Below are 26322 nucleotides of genomic sequence, written 5' to 3' on the forward strand. Positions count from 1 at the left end.
CCTTCTTCCCAGGTAAAAAAAAAAATTTCATAAAGTGAAATTATGGGTGTAGGACAGATCTGTATCGCTTTAATTGACTGAACTGAATTAATAAGAGAATTAAAGCAAGCAGGCTAATGTGTTCATTCCACATCAAACAACACAACAGTAATCAGTGTGTTTGTGCGTGTGTGTGTGTGTGTGTGCCAGAGGCTGAATTCATTAGAAACCTGAAATGTTGAGGGTTCATCAAATGACGGCACACCCTGCAAACCCTGCGCCTTGCTGCTTTCTGACACTAGTTGGCGCATTTGCCTTTTCAATCGCTGTCAGATCAGACAGTCCGAGGCAGACATTTCACATCTGCAGAGAAAAGGAAACTTTTATCTGCGCTCTCAGACAGTCGGACATCGGAATTAATTTCCACTCGAGTCAGATCAGTTAAACGAACTCCTTCAGTGAGCTGGTTTCTCTCGCTAAAGCAGCGCCGGTGACATTTTCCCCTCTCACATCTACATTTTTGAATGAATCACAATAATCTTTATTATTATTGAGAACTGAAATAGTTCCAAAAGCTTAGACGTTTATTCGTTTAATAACCGCACTCTGAAGCCATGTGATGGCCCGGACTTCACGCATCCGTCCCTGTATCACATTTGCAGAATTAATCGGTTGATTATTTTCTCTCTCTCTCTCTCTTTTTTTTTTTTTTTTTTTTTTTTTTTTTTTTTTTTTTTTTACTGTGAATGCAAAAGCAAACTGTGAAACATCGCTTAAAATCCTGTGTATTTGTCCACCTTTTTGGCTCTGGTGAGCACTGACAGAGTTTCTTATTGATCAGGCTATAACCTCAAAGATTTTGCGACAGGTTCAGGAATTAATGTAGAAATTCCTGACAGCTTTTATTTAAAAAATAAATATATCATAAACATGCTAAAATAACCAGCGATGTAAATGAATATATACAAACAGGAAACTGACAGTAAAAGAAATATTGAACAAATCATGTGGATTTTCCTTGAAGCGCATTTTTAAATGCCCTCAATCAATCGATGTTTCGTTTTAATAATAGCGCATTTTATTTTCGTGCGCCTTTGTGTGTGCGTGTGTTTGCGCGCGCGCGTGTGTGTGGTGGTTTTTAAGTTGTTTACTTGCATGAGAATAAATTAAGTGCAGTTAAGTGGCGTGAGGAGCCATCGGAGTGGCTTCAGATTTTCCCTTAATTCCCCCTGTCACAGTAAATCAGAGCCGCAGTCAGGGAGGGAGATGCAGGGGAAAGATGGGAGACGTTCAAAACAAAAACTAGACAATTCCTTGTCCCAGAGATGTCCAAATAAGCCCGGATATCAGATCTTGTTTTCACTGTAGCTGTTTGTGTGGGATCAAACGTGGCCACAAACCTCGAGCTATCAGTGATGTGTGTGTCAGCAGGTACACTTAAAGAGGAAGAGCAGAAAACACATCTGTAAAGTTTATCTCCAGGCTGTATCTGAATGATCTGCTCTGAGAAAGTGTTGCTGATCACTTGCTCTATAAATCAAATATAAATATCAACGTTTCTCTATGCGTCTCTTCTCATTTTTTACGTTTCGTCTTCTTCCTTTTTTTTTTTTTTTTTTCCAGGCAGAAATATGAAGGTAGAAGCTTCTATAACACTTACGCTGGTGATCAGTGGTGGGTCAAGGGGGTTGCCAACAAATAGTTTTTTTTTTATTTTAATTTTACTAGTAAGAGAAAGAATTACATTTAATTATGAGGATAAAGCCATGAGCATCCTCCTCTGTATTCAGAGAACAACAGGCAGGCTTCCTTTGTAAGAGTTTCAGGGAAAGACCTTAATGTCTGTGGCTTCATGCGTTTCAGTTTAGGTGTTTTTGCATTGAAAATGTCAGGGAACCCCAAATCACACACTTACACACTCCCACACTTGAACTCAAATCACTTCGTACAGAAGCAGCAGCCAAATCCCCACAATCCTAACAGCACAAAATCACCTCCAATCACACCGCCTATCATGCGGCCTCTATTTTGAGTGCGGCTCGACTGGGACAATGACGATGCCGGTGATATTTTAGTTGTCCTCCTGCCCCGGTTCGTTATTAATACGTGACCACACGCCCCATCTATACCCTGCTCAGCCGTAATGTGCGCTTCGGGCGCCTGTCACATTTAGACCTCTGCATTTCAACACGCAGTTTCTACAGTTTCAGCCACACAGGCATTGAGGACAGAGGCCGCCGTGCCCCTGAACGATTTTTAATGATCCGGGCGGGTTGAGCCTGAAATCAAGACAGAACTTATGGGGGATATGTGAAACCCCTGGACCCACCTGAAATAGGCCTCAGCATATATGATTCTTACCACTGAAGGATAAAAAGAAAATGGACCCTTCAGCTATAAATCAATCACATCATTGTTTACTGATGGTCGCTCTGTGAGTGACCGAGAGCCTGCCTTCATCCCCGTCTTCCTGAGCTAAATCACGATGAACGCTCAAAACAGAAACAGGGTTTCCTGTGGTGTCAGAAAATGCTTTGCTGGCGAGAGAGGCACCACCGAGCAGCACTACAGCCAAAGGGCTCTAAATGGGACATGAAGTTTAGGTTGAACCAATGCTGAAGTTCCTTGGAGTCCTAACAAAGTGGCACATCTTCTGTGAGTTTAAAAAAACCAAAGGAAACCCCACTTACATTAGGTTTCATGTGTAATGAGTCAGATTGTAAAGACTAATATGATCATGATCCCCATTAGCAGAGAAAACCAGCCTTTGGGGTCTGTAAGCTTATACCTGACTCTAAATGCCACCCACACAGCTTTCAGTGCCACTTAAAAGTCACTTTGAAGACGGGGACACTTTCAGATATGTGGAGATCCCTTTAAGGTTTTTCTTTCTTTCTGTCTTTTCTGAATATGATCTATTAGCCTGTGTAAACTCCTGGGCTATTTTCAGACATGCACACATAAGCCTTTGGATGGGTAGCTATTCATTTGGAAAAGGGGGCTATGGGGGCAATTAGAAATAGTTTGAGGTTCGGCGATGACATAAGACAAAGATTTCTATCTTTAGAGGAGCTGTGGCGGTCACACATTTCTGTACATTCACAAATTACAGGGCAAGCTTTGGCCCTCAACCCACCGAATGCATTCCTTCCGAAAAGTGTCTGCTCGGATTTCAGCCGGGGGTTTCTGCTCGGTGGAAATATGAGTGTTCTGAATGGACGACTTCTATGAAATGGAGTTTTATTCCTCTCGGATTAAATTAGCTCTACTTTGGGGCTCGGGGTATTTTTTTGTATGAATGATGAATTCTGCGGTGGCTGTGGAACGCCGGGCTTGTTTACCCTTCCCTGCTTTTTTTTTTTTTTTTAAATGTTTTTTGAGACATCGCTTGCTATGAAATGGACTTTTTCTGCTTGATATGACAAGAGTGTCTGTGATTAGACTTCCAAGCATGATGTAAGTCACCAAAGCCATTTGTGCCAGTCCCCTCAAAGCCAAATCATATTCTAGCGTTGGAGTGTTTATATACACAAGTATATGGAGAAACTTTTAAACAACAGTGAGTGGGTACAGACTGTTTGGGTTTTGGGCTCGCGCTGCTCTGATGGCTGATTCTCTCTCAAATTTTGATTACATAATATGTCAGCACATCACAATTGGTGGTCATTTTTGCCCATTTTGATGTTCAGTCAAGAAAATAGGAAACACATTGGACAATTTTGTTCATATAAATTTGTATGTTGTTTTTTCTCCATCAGGCCTGTCTGTGTTAGTTTTAATGATCACCGGAATGTGCCTGTGTATTCAAACTTTGTTTAGCTCTTAATGACCTTTTAAATACTTTATTTTTATTTTCATTTCTATAGTTTTCTTCTATAATTTGTCCATCATGGTACTTTATACATCCAGTAACTCATGAGGGTGTCAGGCCCCAATTCCAGATCCTTGAAGGCGTGCAGAGTATATATTATGCTATAAATGATGAAGAGGATGGTGACATTTCCAAACCCAGCAGCTAATTACTATGTAAGCGTGATGAGTTGAGATGCAGCAGTCACCAGAGGAGACAATGAGCACATTCATCTCATGCATCTTTAATATTCTTACATTTTATAAAAGGTGCAGAGCGGAGCCAAGGGCTTATAAAAGCCCTGTGAATCAATTGAGCAATATAATGGCTGTTGGGGGACGAATGACTATGGTTTTATTTCTGTCTGCTAAATGTAAATGGACTTCTTAAAGAGTACATTCATTTTCAAACATACCAAGCATGTATTTGAATCTGACACTTCATTTCATGTTGAATAAATCATGGGAGGAGTTTGGTAGGGGTGCAGCTTTGTCCTCTAGGGCAGTGGTGGAAAGTAACTAAATACATTTACTCCAATACTTGTGCTTTTTACTCCACTAAATTTATTTGACAGCTTACTTTTCAGAGAAAAAAAAGATACGCCTACAAAACACAAAGTAACATGAAAGATTAAATCAGTGGTTTCCAATCTTTTTGGTTTGTGTTCGCTTTCAAAAAAGCATCTATGACTTCAGATATCAATGAATTGTTCCATCAACCACATATTTCCCCCGTAAAGTTTAGAGATGCTTTGATTCAAATAACTGTTTGGTACACTAAGAAGAAAAATGAAAATCTTAGTCTTACAAATGAAAAGTTGAACTCTGCATCTATCAAATGCACCATTCCTCAGTTTAGCACACTTAGTGTTTTTGCTGCTGCAGATATTGCTGTGTAATTGACATTCCTGAGTCAGTTTGCTGACTCTTTTATACTTGTGTTACTGTTACACTAGATTTTACTGTTTACTATTATCCTGTGATCATCTTATGTATTTTTAAGATTTTTACTTTGTGTTATAGTTACTTTTACTTAAAAGATAAAGGATCTGAGTACTTTTTTTTGGGGGGGGGGCTCAGTGTGTGTGTGTGTGCGTGTTTGTGCATATGTGATTGCACCCCTGTTTTTAATAGCCAGAAAACAAGAATCACTACTCTCCAATAACCGAAAACCATCACAAAAGGCACAGTGAGGCACTCTGATGGGTTCACTGTGATCAGCGTTCGGGGGCTGAACGTGGTCAGGCCACCTCCCTGTCCTTTCAGTGGCAGTTTCGATGGCACCCACCACACTCGAGGCAGGCAGGGGGGAACTCGCCGTAAACCCCGGTGTCACGGTCGCTCCGCCCTCACATCATCCATCGGGTACACTCACCCAACGATGACAGTCAGCAGCCTGTGATGTGGTTCCCAGGCCTGTTTATTCTTTGGAAACCCACTAAAAGTAGCATTGGATGGTAAGCTCACCAAAAGGCCCCAGTGCTATTATAGGAGCACTTTGGGTTGAGTTTTGATCTGGTGGGTTTGTAAATAGGGCCCTGCCTTGCTGCGGGGCACCACTTTTGGGCCATATTGTTTAGTGTGACCTGAAGGAAGCTTTTTGATATTCATGGTGATTTGTAACCTGGAACGAAATGTAAAGTCCAAAATTTGATATGACTTGTGGTGTTTAGGGTTGTGTACTTCATGAGGACATCAGTGTATGTTTTTCATAATGTTGATGATGATGGACAAAAGCCTACGAAATGTGCCCTGCTCTACTTCTCTTCATTTCACTGAAGGACAGATTGTATTCTTTTCCAGGGTCTTTATTTACCCCTGGAAGTCTGTATAACTTTTAAATCTAAATGAGTCCCATAAATACGTCAACTCCTCCATTTTTTTCAGTTGTGGTTTTTAGTGCAAGCTATAATCATTTCTCATCTTTCTTTGTCTCTGTGTCTGTCTGTCTATTTGTGTGTAACGACACAAACACAAATACACATACACACACAAACGCACTGTTTCTCCTTTTCTAGCGAGAGCTTCTGATGCAAGGACGGCAATCTGTAATCTGTAGTAATTGCATGTTGCAGAAAAACATTTTTCCGCTGTGGTAATCGCTGCAATATGTGCAGTTGCGTTGCCAAAGTGACAGCACCCCCACCCCCTACAGACACACACATACACCCACACGCCTACACACACGAGTATCCTGACTCACTCTGACTTTGCCAAATGTGTCCAGCTAAAATTGTGAAGGCTGCCTCTCAGGATGGCTGAGAGACAAAGACATGCAGATAAGCAACTATAACGTCGTGACAAACTTGTAACTGGTGAACACACACGCACACACACACACACCTGTGGTGCTGTCGTGCTGCATTCACCTTCTGCAAGAGATTTACAGTTCCTGCCAGTGACAGTTTAACTGCCGTGCTGCCCCGGTGCCAGAGCCCTGCCAGAGCCCAGCTGCCACACACAGATCAGGAGACAAAACTTTCACTGGAGCCACATCAAGTCACTCTCCCTGCTCCTTTTTAACAGCGATCACGCAGTGCAAGCCGGCGATGAGTAATAATACTAATCGCCTAATATTACTTGGAGTCTTGAGCCATTTGTCAGATGTCGTCCTGATTAGTGAAAGTTGTAGCCACATTAAATGTAGGGAGTGTAGCGACGGTCTGTGGCTGAACCATTGATGCATATTTATCAAACCATTGTCTGCCACTTCACCGCTCTGACACCAGCGTCTACTCCGCTCTGTTGGACTGCGGCACAGGTTTATGAGGTCATCACCACCGTGAGGCTGAGGGTAAACTCTGGTGTGAGTTGAAGAAGACAGCTCGTTTTACTTGCCCTTCTCAGTGCCTCAGCACATAATCTCTCTCTCTCGCTCTCTCTCTGTCTCATTGCAGCTCAGCAGCGCCGCACATTTATGATATCATTATCCACTGCGTCATCAGCCCTTTGCCCAACAGAGCCCCAAAATATGTCAGCCCAGTTGAGCTTTCTTACGTTGCACTCGTCAACGTGTAACCACACACACCTAGTATAAGGACAAGTAATACTCAGAGACATTTATAGATACGCAGCACAGACACCAAGATTGCAACCAGACTGTGTGTGCAAACCTTTTCCTCTCTGGGCTGCTACTCTGACTGCTGAAGCCATCCAACCTCCCAGCAGTTGAACTTCCCTGTGTCTCTAATGGAGTCTCTCTGTCAGATCAAACAGCTCCCACTGACGAGGAGAGGAGACAGATCGCAGCGCTGGAAGCCGTTCAGTCTGACAGCCCGAACACGTTTGACTGGCAACGCAGCCTGTGTCTACTCTTCCATCGCTAGAGATCCCACACAAATATAGTAGCGCCACCAGAGAGGGGAAGAGGGGGTGAAACGCAGGGAGGGGGCAAGGGAGCCCGAGCCTGTCGGCTCAGAAAATAAGTTGTGAGGCGTCCCCCTCACACAAAGGCAAAGCCCCACAGCCCAGTCTTTTCTCAAAATGAAATCGCATGTGAGTCGAATATTAGGAAGTGCGCATGGCTTCCAGCAACCGCCAAGCCATTATAGCAGAGCCTGTAAACCACATTTTCACCAGCAGACAATGCCCCTTTGTGCTTGTTGTGTGGCTGTCCCCTCTCGAAAGAGAAGCCATGCACGTTTAAAAAGCTGTGGCGATTCGAGTGAAAATGTGAAGAAAAGCGATGAAGATGAAGCGTCGGTTTTAGATCTCCTGTTAATTAGTGGCAGTCATATCAGGAGGGGCAAGCAGGACAGTCTGCCCTCATTTAGCCCCATGGCGTGGGGGACCTTTGATGTGGTTGCACCAGGAATGCTGTTGTTCATTCCTCTCTGCAACAAAAGCCACATGTTTTTATTTTTTGAGACTAGGTCCCTGTTACTTCGATCTATGAAGGAACACGGTGAGGTATGTAACGTATGAAATGAATGGCATGAATGCTAACCAGTCAGAGAGGACGCCGCCAACAAGGCACTGGGCCAAATGTATTGTTCGTAGCTGTGTGTGTTCGTATGCAAATGGTTTAAAGAGGAACTCTTTTAGTCATCCCTGCTGTCTGTGCATGCATAGCACCACTGCACACGCACACACACACACACACACACGCACTCAAGCACAGCCTTATGTGAACATTCACAAATACACACCATGTACACGTTTCCAACTTTTCAACTATTGTCATCAGTGTTTGTCCCTTTCAACTCCTTTCATCGCTGTTAAGGGACTCTTTCAGCAGGGGTCATTCCAGGTTCTGTCACACTCATTCAAGTGCAAATGGACTTCAAAGAACCCCCAAATATTGAATTTGCATTTATTTCCCTCTTCAGAGAGTTTCAGCCTCCCAAGCACCATTTGACTCACCGCAGAATCCAACCAGATTCGAGCAGGAACCCGGCGCTGGTTTCCTGACAAGTGTCCGTGCCACTTTCCTCTGCAGACGTGAGACAACTCTTGGAAAGTACTCGGCTGGCCCTCAGGGCTTTTCATCGTAAGGAAACAAGGGTGTGGCAACTCTCAGCCTGCAAGCCAAGAAGCTCAGGAGAGCACTTAGACACATAATATTGTCGTTGCTCATAAATCCAATCTTTTGCACAGTAAGTGATTATTGTCAATCATTCCAATTGATTTCAAATTAAATCTAAAGGAAATAAATCATCTCCAAATGTCACTGAGCCATTCTGCTGCAACGGCAGAGAGTCACTGTGTTGCATGCAACTGTTTCTGTGATGTCTTTGGGCTTTATTCCCAGTTCTAACCTAACAAACCTAATTGGAGGCTAAAACTTATTTTCAATGGAGTCCCTCCATTCAAATCATTGCTTGAGTCAAAGACTTGGCTTAATTGGAGTCCGGGAAACCAACCACCGGGGAAACCCGTGTGTCCGAAGTGACTGAATGTTTCCTCTCATCATCTCCATTGCTAATCAGCAGTGGCGTTGCCCATGTAGCTACAGTTAGCACCCGGGCCACGTGGAGCTAGCATAGTGAAGCAGGACTTTCCCCTCTTTGACTCAGAGCCTGAGGCGTCCATTGAGGCTTTGCTGTAACTGCACACTAATCCCCTGATTGCTGTGTTTAGGCGCAGCACGTCGCTGCTCCACGTCAAGGCGGCCGCGGCTAACGACGAGCTAATGACACAACGATGACAAGGAGCGTTTGTAAACCCAATCAGTAGCCTGGAGCCTGGCTGCCTGGTGATTAGGTTAATCAAACTCTATACTGACTGAATGACTGGCTCGCTGTCTGCCTGTTATGTCATCACACTGATTAAAGGGGAAAAGCTGCGTTCGAGTCCATCAGGCCCTTCGAACACAAATGTCTTTCTGCCAGGTTGGCAGTGTTAGCATAGCAAGCTGGCATGCTAAAACGTGGAGAGCTGAGAGGACTCCCCGTTTAATTGAGGACCAATGTAATGTCACTGTTATTTTGCTCAATTTGACATAACAGAATGTGTAAGGGCGCTGTTTAGTTCATGTCACCCTACTGCCAGAACAAACAATTATAATATTCTGTAAAAATTAACTTCCTTACAGCAACAGATGTTCCTTGACATGCAAAGGCTTGACAGTCCCTTTCCAGGTGTCACTTCTGTGGACAGTGAATTGAACGAGGTCGTATCTCGCAGGAAAGGCTCATTGGTTAGGAACTCTCAGCCCCGTCAGTGCAGGACTAACCACAGTACACAGTAGTCGGTTAAATATTTTTTCAAGCACGAGACACAAATTGGCACTTTATAAAATCAAGAAAGCAGTCACTGATATTTTTCAGTTAAGTCCTCTGCTGTTTAGTCACCGCGTGGGTAATTCTGCTGGACTAAGGCATCGGGAGACCATATGTTAGTCCTGACCAGCTATTACGGTGAGGTCAGACAGCATTTAGAGTGGGAAAACGTCACGGTCATCATGTTGACATGCACTGCTCCTCTCTGACTCAGCACGGTTGAAAAACTCAGGCGGTGGACTGTGTGTGCGTGTCTAGCCTTTCTGTTCCAGTTTGTGTGTAGACAGCGTAAAGTTCCCTCTGCGTTTGTGCTCGTGACGGCGGCGTCTCCGACCATGAGAAGCATGCGCTGCAGACGGAGTGACCTCACGGCAGACAGACTATGGAGAAGAGATGGAGGGGCCACTTCTGCAGCACAGCTGAGGGGGAATCCCTGGCATGGTGTTTCCTACTGAGCCAATACAGAAGTGAGCAGCTGCAGAGAAAGTACGAGCTCGCCGAAGTTTACTTCAGGGCAAAACCTGTTGCATTATAGGGATAATAGATCATTTTGTTAATTCTGCATGAATTTTGCAATGCAGAAATGTGGCAGGATAAGCAAAAATAGAATATGGAGATATGAGCAAGGAGGAAGTATATACTAAATGTTTAAGCGATTAGATTTTTAAAACTTTTAACTTAAAGAAGTTGTTTGACATCTATTTTGGACAAAAATCGTCATTTAAAGAAAGTTTTTGTTTAATGGGGAATCATGCAAAGGACTATTTTTTGGGTAGACTGCCCCTGGCCATGAAATAGTCCACCACACAACCCCCTAAAACCATTAAGTGTCTTTTTTACGCATCAGTTTTTGTACAAACTAAACAAACACAACATAAGGTGTTAATGAGAGTTTTACAGGAGGCAGATTTTGCTGCCATTGGAGAGAGCCAGCTGTTACCACCTCTTTCCAGTCTTTATGCTAAGCTAACTGGCTGCTGGTTCATAGCTGACATGTTCTATGAGTGCTCAATCTTCTCATCTAACTTTCAGTGAGAAAGCAAGTAAGCTTATTTCCCCAAATGTCAAACTAGTCCTTCGCTCATCTTTTAGTCCAAACCTAAAGGATGATGTTCAATGGCGAAATTTGCATCCTCTCTCTGCAGTGCAGTCGAAAAGCGCAATTAGGTGGCCCATTACTGATGCAGTTAGCACACTCAGTTATTTGTACCCCCCCAGTGAATAGACCAAGAGAAAACTAAAATCCCATTTTTGAAAAGCTGTCTCTGCAAAAATCAATTCCCTGTGGTTTAAGTTATGTTTGAGGGGAGGGAAGAAGCAACCCAAAAACATGTTTTATTGCAGCAACGACAATTAACTGTATGTAAACAAGTTGAGGGGAAAAAAAATCTGGGAAAATAGAGGAAAGTAGAGAATCTGAAAACATTTCATAGCCTGCAGCTTCTCACATCCTATCATTATCTGCATTTTTCCTCCACCGTAATTAAGTTTTTTCTTTATTGCTTATGGGAAGAGGGATAGGCTATAAGGATGTTTTGAGCATGATTAAAGTTGCACATAATGACGTGGAGATTCAGTCTGGAGGATGGATTTTTTTTTTTTTTTTTTTTTTGCCTGTGAAAAACATTCCTTTTAATCCTTTGATGGTGACAGAATGAGTTCCTCTGGACCTTAGATCTTTGCTAAACTTTCACACATGATAAAATAAAACCCTCTGTTCCTCCTGTGTTCCATCTTATGTATATAAAAAAAAGAGTTGCTGTCTGCTGATATGTTTCTGAACATGTGGGATCTCCATAAGTTTGAGTCATTTTATGTGCTGCCGACCAGACCCTTTCCCGCCCATTAAAGTAATTTGTGGGTTAGAATGCAACTGTAATGTTAAAAACAAAAGTGCACGGCAATCGACATTGTGCTTAGTCACAGGCCGTTTTTGCTTTTCCTCCTCCTTGGTGCAGCAGAAGAGGATGTTGTTGACAACATCTGTTTAACGATACAGGGAGGGGTCTAAACAACAAGTCTTCTTCATGTGAGTCAAACCCAGGTCACAGCTCTCTAATTGTAGCCAGAGTTACTGAAAACAAACTTAACCTGAGATGTTTTATTTCAGGTTTGTCTTCCAATTGTTTATCCTATTTCCAGCTTTGGCGAAAATTGCAAGCAAATTCCATATACCGACATAATTGCTGCATAAATTTAGGTTAATAATATATAAATTAGCTTACGATAATACTTGTGTTTTTTCTACAATCCCAGGCTCACCATGTAATAAGCTGTGGGGCCGGCCTGTGGTTTAGGGCGTAGGTTTAAAACAAAATTAAGAAACAGAAAATTGGGAGAACGGCTTTTCCTTAATTTAGTCGTCCTCCATGCAGGAGGAATGAGATCATGAAGGCTCTAATAACAGTGATGTGGATAAATCATTTTAACTTAAGGGTTTATATGAAATATTATCAGCTCATAAGTGAAGCAAATTAACCATAAAGGAATGAGTCATAGGAACAGAAGAGCCTCGTCCGGTATGGGCATTACTTTTTAAAAATCAAGCTAAAGAATTTTATATTGTGACCATTTCCACCTCGTTATCCAATTACACAAGCATTTTAAAAGTCTGCATATTTTCCTGTAGCTTGTTCCTGTTTCGATTTCTTTTTTACATCCCTGTTGAAGAAGCTGGTCTAGACATTATAAATTCCTCTTACATCGCTTGCATCATATCTGGACATTGCGCCTTTCAGAGCAATTATTTTCAACCGCCGTGCTTTAATTATCATGTAAGCTTATAGTACATATTCACTCCTCTTTTTTTTTTTTTTTTTTTTTTGTTCCATCTGACGGTGACCTCAATGTGTTCAGCATACGTCCCCTGAGGTCAGCGCTCTCACAGCTGCCACGCACAATCACATCAGAGTTTAACATGCAGACTAACTTCTGGATGAACTGCGTTAGAGGGGGCTGAGACGCCGGGCCGAGCGCCGTCTCCCCGCCTGCTTGGCCCGACACCGGCCTCAGATCACATTCGCTCCTCGCTCACTGGATGCCGCTTCGGAGTCGACGCGGCTACGGTTTGCTTTCCAGTAGAATTCAGAAACATCCCCCCCTCCAGGATTGTTTGTTGAAAGAAGCTGCTCAACCTTTCAGAACACTTTTTCTCCCCCCTCCGTTAGAGAGACCTTTACAGCGTAAATCCATATTATCAGATTGGCTGAAAAGAATCTGGCCCCTGTGGTTGCTTGCCGACCACCAGAAAATTGTATTTACTACTGCACTTAGCACGACTTTAACCTTGACCAACGCAACGCCGAGCATGGCGGTTTGAGCCAAAAGTGTACAAGGGCGGAGGCAGGTTTGGGATTAGTCGACCACATAATCAGCACGCCCCTCTGCATACTCTACCTGGAAGCCATCTTACTGGCAACCCCTGAAAGTGTTTCCCATAAAGTCGTGTTGACAGACGGTGAAAACGGCGAGACGGACCAAAAAGTAAATAAGTACCTCCAAAAACGTTTACAGCCTTAATCAAGTCCAGAGCGTTCCCTCTATCCAATATGCCTTCAGAGTTTTATAAATAGATATTATACTCAGCTAAATTGGAGACAGGATTTTGCCGCTCTGTGGCTGTCATGAGTTTTCTATTATTTGCTTTCACTTTAGAATATTGAAACTCTTAATATCTGGTTACAGATTTCAGCCGGCTCAGCCCAGTCTTCATGTTTTGGCGTCACTCAGGGGCCTCACACTCAGCAGGATTTTGAACGCGCTCCAATCAAGCATGTTAATTTAAGAGAGGGGGGAAAAAAACCTTCACCATACGACTTTGTTATTAATAAATTCACCAGAGGCCGGCCATGTGTTCTGTCAAATTTATAGCCTTTTTCTTTTTTGAGCTACTGTATAGCGGCCTTTTATTTGTCAGTGGTTCTTAGCTTGAAATTCATCTTGAGTTTTATCCCCTGTGAATGACTCATTTTGATGCATTTAAAGTGTCTTTTTCTCACACTGTGCATGTGTCTCTCAGGCTTCTCCCTCCCCGAAACTTGTAGAACAAACCAGACCACCTCCCAGAACTCTCCAAAATAACCTCGCTACAACTGTGGTGAGGCATGGCGCGTTTCTCACACACAGGCCCTCACTTCCATTCATGCAGCGCAATAAGCCAAACATATAAAACCATTCCCACCCTAATAAACCGGGGCCTTTTTCTCTGCCACAAAGGGAGCTGGCTCCTAAGAGCGTAACACTCTAAAAAAAAAACGGACCCCTGTATAAAGCAGCCTGCAGGGAACACGGCGGTGACAGAAACTGAGCCAAGGATCTGACCCGCCACGCAGGCCCAGTCACAGCTGCTATAAACCAGGTAGCCCACCTGGTGCAAACACCCCCCAACATGTCAGGATCGGAAAACTCAGTAAAGTTTATGCAATTCTGCTTAGCAGGGGGAAAGTCTGGTGTGTTTTTTTGTAGTTTTTTTTTAAAGAAATGCTGCTTTCTGATTAAACAGTGGTGCTGCTGTGTGAGGGATAGCAGGTGCAGCCTCATTGTGGTTATTATCAGTGAACTGCAGCAGCACTGTGAGTCTGCATCAGATTAATGCCTCGCTGACGCAAAGCTCTCCATCTCTTTCTCTCTCTCGGAACACACTATAACTGTCAGACGATTAGCTCTCTCCTGTGCTCGCTACCGAGTTGGACACGATGAGAACGACAGCTGCCCCGTCTGTGCGTTTTCTCTGTGACTCGGTGCGCATGTGTCATGTGCTTTACGTGGATGAGTGTGTGTGTGTGTGTCTCCCTGAGCTTCAGCAGAGGACTGAGGTTTCTGAGGTGAGGCGTCCTCTTGCTTCTCACGCGAAGTGCATCTGATGATGCACATCACATGCCTACATGTGTTCTCTGTCTGCAGTGTGAGATAGGCTGAAATGTCGTGTTATCGATCCAGCACCTACAGCTATTCGTGTTTGAATTGTGCTGATATTTGTGATTTGTGCTGGTGTATTTTTTTTTAAATCACAGAAATGATGTTAAAGGTCTTAATCGCTTTATTTTTAGGAGGAATTTAGAACTTCTTTTTAGAAATTCAGGAGCTTTAATGAGTGTATTTTCTCTTTGCGTCATTTTTCAAATGAATGAGCTTTTCCTGACTTCTGAATAGATGAATGCAATATTTCCATAAACTTCATGTCGCACAGTATTAAAGTCAGAGCTCGGGAAGCCAGACGTTTAACAGTCTCTTTGATTTTCTGTAACCGTTCCTCTTAATTTCAGTTTGATTTGAGTCGAAAAGAGAACTTGCCAAATTGCTTTGCCTGTGTAATGCAAGTTGTTAAACTAACCGCTGGGGTATTTTGCTTACATGAGGTAGTCCCGATTTCAAATGCTTTCAGATTGAACTGGAGGATTTAATGACTCTTGGCCTTTTGTTCTCTTGCAGTTGGGTTTCAGTCTCCTAACAGAATGAATTGTAAAAGGATATTGCATATTCACTAATGATTTCCAATGGATGATTGCAGCTTTAAATGCTTGTCTCTTTCCCCCCTCTTGACCTGCTGTCTCACATCCCGTCTCACTGCTCTGGTAGGGTTCAAAATCAAAATCAGGCACCCGAAAGCACATTATGTTACAGGGTAAAACGTTTCAAAAGTCTGATGGATGGCATGCGTGAAGCCTGAAGTCGGTGACACTCTGATCTGTAAAAGGCGAAGAGATAAAGGGATGCAGACCCTGCAGTTATAGAGAAGAAAAGAGGGGGGAAAGGCCTGAGCCTTGTCAGGAGGAAACTATAAATGCCTGGGTGTCTGTAGAAGCTGTGAGAACACTGGAACATCATCCCCTGTCAGTGCGGTTCCAATGAGGATATCAGAGGATTGTTCTCATGTGAGACCCAGATGTGATGTGTGTTTGACTGTGTGTGTGCAAGGCTCCAGATATTTTAACATATACTCTGCAAACAATTAGGAGCTGGTCGTGCTTCTCCTGTGGCTGCCTCTAATTAACACTGCAACGAGGCCTTAATTGGGAAGGAGATTTTGTTTTTTTCTGCTGCCTTTCGGTGGCTGTCTCAGCGGTTGTGTGACAAACAGTGGGAACAACTGAATCTCCTGGCCGCCATCAGATTAACAACTCCTACGTCAAGACTGCTTAATGTTTGTGTTTTCTAGAGGTTTGTCAGCCCTCACAGGAGTGAACTCAACAAATATTCTCGTTAAAATCAGCTAAAAGTTTCTTCTACTTCTCTATGCTTAAGAGCCTCACTGTTTGCGAGTAAAAGCTGTCTGATTGGAATTACCATGGCAACAAATGGCTTCTTCATTGAGGCTGGTGTTTAGCGTCGCCAAGTATAGTGCACTCACCTCACCACATAGACCAAAAGTACCTCCTGGAAGTAAAGCAGAGTGAGAGAGCCTAATATGTTTTTTTTCTTTGCTCTTTTATTGTATTGCCGTGTTCCAGTAAAGGGCCCAGTCACATGGAGCCTCTGAGCTCGTATTCTCACAGTGAGAGCGCCGAGTTTCACTTGATAATGAATGTCTGTGGTGAGAATCCCATTATGGCGCTACTCCATCAAGCCTACAGAAAACACAGGAGCGGCGAGGCAGAGGCATTTAAGGGCCATATCAGTCAACTGGATGAGGGCTACCGTGCAAATCAGATCCTCCTTTGTGAACCTCCCTCAGCACACGTCTGAGTGTGTGTGGACAGAGAGATGAATGCATTCACACTCCACAAGCAGCACCCAGCTCTCATATTTGAACATATTCATGTGAATGTTTTTTTTTTTTTTGTCAAATGAAACAGGTTGTCAAAGTGACCAAGCTGCAGATCCCAAACAACTGGACAGAGGGTGGGACAGAGGTGGGAGGGAGGGGGGTGAGTGGAGAGGAGGGGGGGGGGGGGGGGGGGGGGGGGGGTGGCAGAGGGGAGGACTCACCTCTGAGTAGACTGCTGCTGTAGTTGGAGAAGGAGTCAAAGATGCTGTTGGATGCCATGACAGGGAAGGCAGAACGGCGTGGAGCCCTCGCTGCAGTCGATCTCCAACTTGGGGAGGCAAGAAAGGAGGATTGAAACACAGAAACGAGGCGCAGGATAGAGAGAAGGAAGGAGAGCGGAGAGGACGAAACTCCTGGAGCTCAGAGCCCGTTTGCAACCAAGAATCTAGGGTTTGTGACTACCACAGGAATCCCAAGCCACAAGCCTGCAGAGAGAGCAGCAGCATGTGTTAGCAGCAGCAGCACCAGGAGACGTTTGAGAGAGAAGAGGGTCAGAGGGAGAAAGAAAAGAAGAGACAGAAAACAGAGGCGGTTTGAGAGACGAGCAGTTCAGCACAGCAAAAACAATAGCATTTGTGTCTCCAGGTGTGGAGGTGGACTCACCAGGGCTGGAGATGAGAGGGGGCCCACCTAACGGAGCCCGGGTGGTGGATGTGGCCCGGCGGGGAGGGCTGGGTTTGTGGTCCTTCTGTCACGCAGGGAGCTGAGGGTCTGAGGTTAGCCGGCGAGCCTGATAGCGTGGTCTGTCTTTCTCTTTCTCTCCCACGATGGTGGTGGCCTGACTGGAGCGTCAGTGCTAGTAAGAGGCTAAAAGCCACAGTGTATCTGCATCCTCCTCGCCATCCTCCACACAGAGACACACACACACACTCCTCTCCGTGAGTGGTGGAGCCCACATCACATGTCACGTGAGGTCACCGGGCCTCTCCCTCCCACCCTCTCACCCTCCTTCCCCTCCCTCCCTCCTTGTGCTATCGTCTTTGCTTTTTCTCTGGTTTCTGTGCTTCGGTTTTTACTTTCCACGCTTCTCCTTGTCTGACTCGCCGTCCTCACTCTCACTTTTCATCTGTCGTCCAAGTTTTGGAAACATTTTATTTTCTCCTGAGTTCAAACGAGGCGGCGGCCCGCGTCCCTGCGGCTCGCTGAGGTTTTTCAGACAGCGCCGTAGAAGAGCCGGAGATGCACCGAAACACATGAAGCCAAACACAAACACGCGAGAGAGAGGTGTGAATAGGATGGAGAGAATGAGAAAATGAGAGGTAGCTGTGGCTTGAGCTGCTGCTAGGAGACAGGAAAGTGTCAGTCAAACAGCTGAACAACACTGAGCGTGCAGTTCCTGACTGTGTTTGTATGTCCTGTGCTAGTTTAAAGATTGTCTGACTCACAGCACATCTGTGTTTGTAAGAACCGGTGGTTTTGGGCCTGCAAAACCTCCACCCTCACTTACCACTGATAGTATCATAATCTTAGTCTCATTAGAAGCAGCGCTGCCAGTAGGTTGACTCTACCTTGGGTCCTCCTCTCTTCTCTGCCACTCTCCTGTTTCGGGTTATATTTACAGTTTTTCTTTGCTCGGCGCTCTGTCTCAATCCTCTTTTGCATTTTATTTCAACCCACGTTAATATGAACACACCCCCGAAATGCATTTCTTTCATTTCGAGTTCACTTGGCTTTAAAAACATGTGCCTTTTTTTGTTTTTTTACCTGAGCTTCCTAGTGCAGTGTGAAAAAAGAAACTGGGGCATTTGTGGCCAAGTGTAGTTTAACCTGATTGTGGTTTGACACTTTTCTTTTTCTACGTTCATTTTCTGCTCCTACAGTCGCGGCGTGATGAGATGTGATTTGATAACAGTGTTGCTACTTATTTGTTTTTAAGCTATTTATTTGTTTCTCCTGCAGTTGGGAGGAAAACAGGAAATGATTCATGTTGCTTCAGATTCGTACAGACGTGAACTGACTGAGCAGAGAGAAACATTTGCAGTCAGAGACAAAGACCAACTGTTTGTTATGGTGCTGTTAACCTGACAGTCTTGCAGTATTGCATGAGTATGTGTGTGTTTCTGTCTGTTTGTTTGTTTGTGTGTGTGTGTGTGTGTGTGTGTGTGTGTGTGTGTGTGTGTGTGTGTGAGTGTGAGTGTGTGTGTGTGTGTGTGTGTGTGTGTGTGTGTGTGTGTGTGAATGTACAAATCACTGGCATTTGCAAACCTGTGGTATCCAGACTTCCTCTCTCCTTTCTCCTGTCTCTCAGTGACACACTGACCATGTCTGGCCATGGGACAACAGACCCAAACCACTGTCTGGTCACTCACGTGACCCAATTGCTTTCCCTAGAAACCTGTGTGAGAGTGTGTTTGCGTGCGTTTGTGTGTGTGTGTGTGTGTGTGTGTGTTTGTGTGCACGTTTCTGTCCTGTGTCTGATTCACACTGATTTGTGTATGAATGTCAGCCCACGTTGTGTCCTCTGCTAATTGCTGGACAAAACTGCTGCATGGACCACAGCATGTGTTTGTATGTGTATATACTGTACCATGTTCTGAGAGTGTGTGTGTGTGTGAGGGAGAAAGAGAGAGAGAGAACGTTGCCGCTCTTCCTGGTAGCCCGCACTGCCCTGTAAATGAGCAGTTGCCGTTGAGTTAGGCGGCAGCGCGGGCTAAATGACACGGCGTGTCGGCAAGTGTGGCCGAACGCTGAGGCCACAGCCGCGGCCCCAGGGCTTTTATCAGTCCGTCCACGCGGCCACTACAGGCCTCTGACTTAACCTCACACACAGCGAGGCTTCCTCTTCTAACACCTCTGCTGCCTCCCGACATGGCCTCGGCCCTGGCCTGCCAGCCCAGGGACAGATTACAGCTCTGTGTCTCCCTGCTGAGCAAGAGGTACTGCTGTCGCACAGGCCCGCAGGGAAACACTGCTCCCTGTGAGGCCGGGGCATGGTGGCTGAGCCATTGTGTGGACTCATGTTTGAGATTCTTCAGCTGAAGTTGTTTCAAGACATTCCCATTTGTACTTTTCCCTCCTGCTTCATTTGAAGTGAAGGTTCTCTGCAGGGTTCTGGTCTGCTCGAGCCGGCACTCGTCTGTATTTGTTTAGAAAAAGGGGACGCAGGAGTACTGGCTCCGCAGTGCAGGGCCTTGTGGTTGTTTCAGTTTCTAATCATTTCACGTACATGTATTTGTGCAAGTGAGACATGTTGCTGGTAATAATTCACGTTGTTTTGTTTTTCAGATTTCAGTTAAGTGTGTAATATATTTTTCTGTTTTCACAAGGAGACTGTTTCAGATTAATGTCAGTTTCCTTATTTTTGTCCATTTGTGGTGAGAGATGTTGCCTCTGGATTTTCAGGGAGGAATAGAGAAATGCAAAACAAATATAGGACCATCCCACAGCATTGTGCAAGAACGGGAATTGGCTCCATTGTAGTGCAGTCCAGACTTGACATTTGAAGAAAGCGCTGGAGTCAAGGCCTTTTTCTCCGTCCTCAGTCCGCTCTGTTTTTTCTTCTTTGTCTAGGTAAACATCTGCTTCATGTTTTGAAATGTATCTCATGGCTTTGCACTGCCCATGACCGTGAGGGGAAAATAGTCTGAAGATCATTGTGGCCGTCTTTCACTCAATTCTTTTTTTCCCCTGCCCAGGCCTTGTTTATCAAGCCCCTGTATTTAAGCTTAATATAACTCCTGTTTTGCTGAGAAAACTGTGGTGGTTTAATCACTGTCAGTGGTCCTACGCCTCTCGGGTGTGGCTCACAAGGCAAAAAGGACCCAGTGCGGTCGTGCGTCCAGCTGCAAAGGGGCTTATTTTGTGGTCTAAAAATTGCAGGCTTCCCCATATGTTCCCTATAAACGTGGAATGCAGCGTGGGACTTGAGGAGGCTTTTATAATGAAGTGGCCGTCATTGCATCAAACACCATGCCTGCCTCGAGGATAGGCCATGGGAGCCCGTTTTTGGGCTGCATGCGCGGGTCCGATGTCCTGCCGGCTCACTCACACCTCATACTGCCCATTTTCTTCTAATTATATTACACTGCTCATTCCGCTGACTGATGCTCCTGTCCACTTTCAGCACAGCGCACCCTTAGTCCAGCCATGTCATTTATAACACTGCACAGATTTGATGTGCTGACTGAGAGTCCGCCTTGACTTTATGTGGACGTTTTGTATGTAACTGTAGTTCATGTTGACATAAGACACTTGCGGAGATTTCTTCTGTACTTATCAAGCTAATTCTCAGTATTTTTAGAAAAACCTCAAACAGGAAGTTTGCACAAGACTAAGTCTAAGAAATGAATACATAAAACATGTAAAAATGCCTAACTTGTTGCATTGAAATAAACTGGTGTTAAAACACTCAAGCAGCCAAACATTTGAAACCATTATTCTGAAGAGATCTAAGTTGCAGCTGTATGAGAAATTACTTCACTGTAACCAGCTCAGCATTAACCTATGTTTGTGCACGTAAATGTGTGTGTGTGTGTGTGTGTGTGTGTGTGTGTGTGTGTGTGTGTGTCTATGCTGCTGTCATTGTAAGCGAGGCACTCCCAGATGCAGTGGTTTTAGCGTGCAGTATCACGGTTGGAAGTGATCACCGAGCCCATTATTTATTTATTGGCTCCAGCAGACATGGAGACTTGACTGTGGTAACCACACAGGGAGGAGGGGAGTGTGCCATGTCGCCACACACTGCGTAGGCCGTATCCCAGAGTTCCTGAGGAGCGCTCCATGTGTACAGAAGGCAGGAGCAGGAACACAAAGTCTGCGGTGGGCCGTAACGGTGGGAGAGCACTGTCGCTGCAACGTGGATATTTATGGAGTCGACACGAGATCGCTGTCAGGAGCGATGATGACAGATAAACTGCGTGAGATAAGATCGAAGATCATGATTAATCGCAGAAAATCGTGACAGCTGCCAGGTGGAGGGTGTGGCTCCATTCCTGCAGTGCAATGTGGTACCTCTGGCACCTGCTGCCGCTCTTTCAGACAGGTTTACCACGTTTACGGGTAGTAAACCCTCCATCCTACCCCCTTCACCAGAGCTCTTCCTGTTATTCAGAAACCGTGTCAACACAAAGACCAAACATACAGCTTCCTTTACAACAGGCTGATTCAAAACCTTCACAACCACTGGCGATGAACTGTGTGCAATTAGTTTACAATTTATGGCTGTCAAATAGTTCTTCTTTTGCACCTCATGAAACACTACAAAATAAACAGATTTCATCACATAACAGTGTTCAGTCACGATTTAAATTTTTAAATGAAGGTATTGAAAGAGGAAGAAGTGAAGTTTAGGATTCTGTGATTTTCTTTATTTTTTTTTGTGCTTATTTATTTTTTCCAGTCATGTAGTGGGAGCTGCAACAAATGACATACAATGAATATTTCTCTATTAAAGGACGTTAGAGTGGATATACAGAGCAGCGGGCCAAGAGAGGCGCATCTCAGTGTTTGCTGAAAGAGGAGCTTTATATATCTGCATTAGTTTTGTGCAGCACACTGTGAAAACATACGAGCCGGTTCAACTTAAAATAGTTAGTAACCTGTCTGCTTCAAAATGGTGAGTCAGGCTAGTTCAGGCTGTCCAGTTCTTTACACTTTTATCTGATTTCTGCCACTCAAATGTTAGCTAAGGGTGACTGAAGCTGAGAAAACAGTTGAATATAGAATAAAAGCTGTTTCATTGCAGCAAGTTTTTGCACTTTTTCATAATTCTGTAAGCTCCAAGTTTATTCCAAGCAAACCTTATAGGTATTACTTTTATCTATAGATTTATAAATGTACATAAAAACAGCCCACATAGTTTTTCATGCAATAGATCGTGATTTATGTCCATTTTTTAGAACAGTATCAACTTGACTTGCAGATCCATTGAGAAGTTCTAGTAATCAGGCATTTACTCTGTTCCTGTGTTTTCTGGCTTTTAGATACAACACAATGCTGTTTTCAAGTGCTGGTGATAAGATGCAACACATGTGACACCCTGGCTGCTAAATGTGCTGCTTATTCAGTTGCTATTACTTCGAATCAAATCAGGGGGGATGAGTGATGGAACAAACTAAACACTCCACTGAGCGCCTTCTGGTTTTATCATGTTTTGGTTCACAATGCTTATCACATTGTGCATGTGTGCTTTGTGAACGACTTGTCTTCACCAGAGTGGTAAATTTACACTCGGCTTTGAGGTACACAGAGACACCACATCATGGCAACAGAGCAGCTGGAGGGTGAAGTGCTGCAGCCTCACATAAAAGCACCCGTAAACCCGAGACCTCAGTTACCCCAAATGCCCCAACACTCAACACACACACACAGCTCAGCCCGAGCCAGACCAGAATAGAGCAGACCATGGTCTTGCCACAAACCCAACTGATCCCATTGACCCCAGGGGATCATCAAGATCTTTTGAGCTAACACAGGTGGAATGTTGCAACGTTGCAAAACCTCTATTTCTTTTTCTTTTCACTCTCTGATCGCTACTGCTCATGAGAAACGCATATCTTCTGGGTAGCTGAGGGTTTCGCTTTGCAGAGTTGCAGTTAGTTTGTCAGAGTGCTCCTCTCACCAAGTTTTACTACCTGTTACGTGTATGCATGCATGTGTTTGTGTCTATGTGTGTGCGCATACGTATTTCCTGTGGTTCAGACATGGGTTTTGGATGTGACAGACGAGCTGTGTGGGGCAGGATGTTCCTCCACAGCAGACGCACGCTGGTTTACTTAGACACTGTGTGCATGTGAGCATGTGTCGCTGCATGAAACTGTCATGTGTCCAATGTGCATGCAAAGGCCTTTTTCCACACTGTAAAAAGTGACATTTAGGTTCAACTTAGTTGGAGTTCTCTAGCAATTTAAGATGCTCAGTTACCTTATTGTGTAACACACATTGAGCTCATTTACATGAGTCAAATTGCAATAGCACAATAAAAAGTTATCACTCAAAGTATCACAAGTAACATTCCCTCCTTTATTTGTTATATTAATATATATAATAAAATGTAATTGTTATTACTGATACATTCAACATGGACAAAATATTAATTATTTTACAGCATACATTTAGCACAGGATTTTATAAGCTAGTCCTATGTTTGTAATGTATGTAAGTAATGTATTATTCATTTGTAAAGCCACTGGAGTCAGATAAATGCAGTGGGCTAAAAAGTACAACATTTCCCCTGAAATGTAGTAAAATAAAAAGTGGCATACAATGAAAATGCTCAGAAAGAACCTCAAACTCAGTGTAAATGTTTAAAATTTCTGGATAAAGCATTTGCTAACTTGTACGTGATTGTTTTTCTGTTGTTAAAGTCTCATTTGGACAAAGCTAACACCTCGTGCACATGACAGCTAATGTGAGAGTCTGCAGCATGATAATACGTGACTGAGTGTGTTTGTGAGAAACTACTAAAGCGATAGCTGGTTTAACCAGATTAGCAGAGGGGTTTATTATTTGCTCACATCTGAAACAAACAGACAAAAAAAAGTTGGTGTTACCCATTAAAGCTTTCCAAGATGTTCACACCTTAGGCTACACAATAAAAATTAATATGCCAAAGAACTGCAGAAATAATAAGCAATTTATATGCGTCCATTCGTCGATTTTACTTGTATGGACATTAACTGGTCTGTTTATGGTTATTTGGTCCTTTGTAACTGTTAAACACAAATCTGCTTGTGATGTTGTTGTTGTTATTTCATCACTATAGTAGTTTTAAAGCTGCTGGCATCAAATTTTCGCCACATGAAACTTGAAAGTACGTATGCATAATATGAAGTAAACAAGTCACTTTATATATTGACCAGATATTCATCCATGTAACACTGCACATGTGCAAATCAAATAGTACATGTTTGTCGTACCCAGAATTTGTGACTCAGTGTAATGGGCAGCCTCAAAACCATGCCTTTTACCCATCACTCTGCCACTGTGTGTGTGTGTGTGTATGTGTGTGTACTTGCAGCAGTGACCTGCTTTCATATGGCAGCCCACACATTTCAGTACCTCGGTAGGTTTTCACTGAACTAGAACAAGGGAAGGGGGCTCAGGAAATCCTATGTTCACAGTGTTTGTGTGTGTGTGTGTGTGTGTGTGTGCTTGTATCTGTGTGTGTCCGTGTAACTGTAAATGCAGGCATATGTGCATAAGCTTTTGAAAGCCAGTAACATAATAGCGCACTCCATTTTTCTCCAAAATGTCGTTCTCACTTTCTCTTTCAGCCCTCCCTCGCACTGCCTCTCTTTCATTTGTCTCTCTCTTTGACAAATAGGAGTGACGTCCATTAGGATGCTTTATGAGGTGATGGTGACACAGGGCACTCTTGACGGCCCCTAACACTGTCTCAACTCTCCAAACACACACACGCGCGCACACACACGTTCTCTCTCAAGTCTCCTTGACTCTCTTTGCCTCCCCGTTCATCCTCTGTGCTCTTTAATATCAGAGCTCATTGCTCTTTGTCATCCATTGCAACGCATGCCTGCAATGTCTGTCTTGTATGTGTGTGTGTGTGTGTGTGTGTGTGTGTGTGTGTCTGTGTGTCTGTGTGTGTAGCTGAATCCCTTAGCTGTGGTGGGCCCTCCGAGAACCAGATTCAGCAGACGCTACACATGTCTGATCTATGATCCAGGGCTGGCTTTTATTCTGAGGGAGACATACAGTGTTTCCTTTGTGGGAGGGGAGTGTGTGTGCGTGTGTGTGTCTGTGTGTGTGTGCGTGTGCGTGTGTGTGGGGTGGGGTGCTGCTGCTCCTAATGAAGGCCACTCTGGGCGGCCTCTCCCCCGGCCTCTAATGCATCCCAGGCCACCCGGACTGGCTGGCAGGCTGGATGACTGGTGGGGCTCAAGGGTGCACACCAGCAGAGTAGGTATCCTGCATAAACCTGCCTCACTCACCGCTCTGCCCCAGTCTAAAGACGTGCATGCTACGTAATGCCTCTAGTGACAGAAAGCACCTTGAGACCACCACTCAGACGGACGTTGACATGGACTGGGCTCATCGGACATGTGCAGAGAGTGTTATTATTCACAGGAGGAGGCGCTGGTCGAATGGACCACTAATGGGTCGGGGTCCAGTTCACGCCTTCGAAAACATACAAGAAAATAGTTATTTCTAAAAAATTGGATTGCTTGCTTCATAGACTCCATACATTTCAAACCACCGGGCACACTGGTTATGATTTAAATGAAGAAATGTCCGAAGGTCACACACTTCCCCCTTAAAATCTGCACAACGTTTGGACACTTCTCCTTCTCTGTGGTCCCAGTTTATGATGTTCTTTATTTTTCTTATTGTGAACCTTCAATTGATCCCACTAACCAGTACTGTCTGCATAGCTGAAAGCTGACACGGCTTATTTCTCTGTGCCATAGATCTCCATGGTTGCCCAAAAACACATCAATGAGTCACAGTGTTGCAGCGGGTGCCATGAACACGCACTGTCGTTCATTTGGATTACATATTCCCACGTACTCACTAGCTCACCAAAGAACTTCAGTGCAGCAGTTAATGCAAATTACTTTTCCATTTAAAAAATTAAAATTCATGCTTTTAGATTTGAATCCTTAGTGGAAAGGAAAGGCAATACACATTTTACCAAAATAATTCCAAAACCTTAGATACAAAAAAAAGACATAGAAAGGAACAGTATCATTTTGGGGGTGTGATGTCTTTGTTGGAAATGCATAAAACTTCAAAACACGTTCACTTTTCCAGAACAGTTGTTGCTTCGCAATGATGGTAGTAGTTTTTTCAACCAGGAAGTTCACAAAATAACTTAACATTTACTGTTTAGGCTGTAGCTTTGGACAACATGTTATGTTCAGCACTTGTAATCACTAAATTGTCTAGAATCTAAGTAACACTCGCTTTTGTTTATCTCCCGCAAGGATCAACGCACATGTACACACACATACACTTGCACACACACACGCATAAAATAAAACAATAAACTGTATTTAAATTTAAGTGTCAATTGTCGTACAGGCAAACAACGCCACATAATCTGAGACAGTG

The 26322-nt window shown here is 44.0% G+C and overlaps 1 protein-coding gene across 1 annotated transcript in view; it reads right to left on the minus strand.

Annotated features, from left to right (window-relative positions):
- runx3 (RUNX family transcription factor 3) overlaps nt 1-17152 on the minus strand; it is a 48430-nt gene extending 31278 nt beyond the window's left edge. The window contains exons 1-2 of the mRNA XM_041954378.1: nt 16918-17152; nt 16476-16582 (exon numbers count right to left, since the gene is read on the minus strand). Of these exons, the coding sequence (XP_041810312.1) occupies nt 16476-16533 (58 nt within the window). The 5' untranslated portion in view covers nt 16534-16582; nt 16918-17152. The remainder of the gene's footprint in view (nt 1-16475; nt 16583-16917) is intronic.
- Nucleotides 17153-26322: the final 9170 nt, after the last annotated feature.

Source organism: Chelmon rostratus, chromosome 15, assembly GCF_017976325.1.
Source record: "Chelmon rostratus isolate fCheRos1 chromosome 15, fCheRos1.pri, whole genome shotgun sequence".
In the NCBI taxonomy this organism is placed as follows: domain Eukaryota; kingdom Metazoa; phylum Chordata; class Actinopteri; order Chaetodontiformes; family Chaetodontidae; genus Chelmon; species Chelmon rostratus.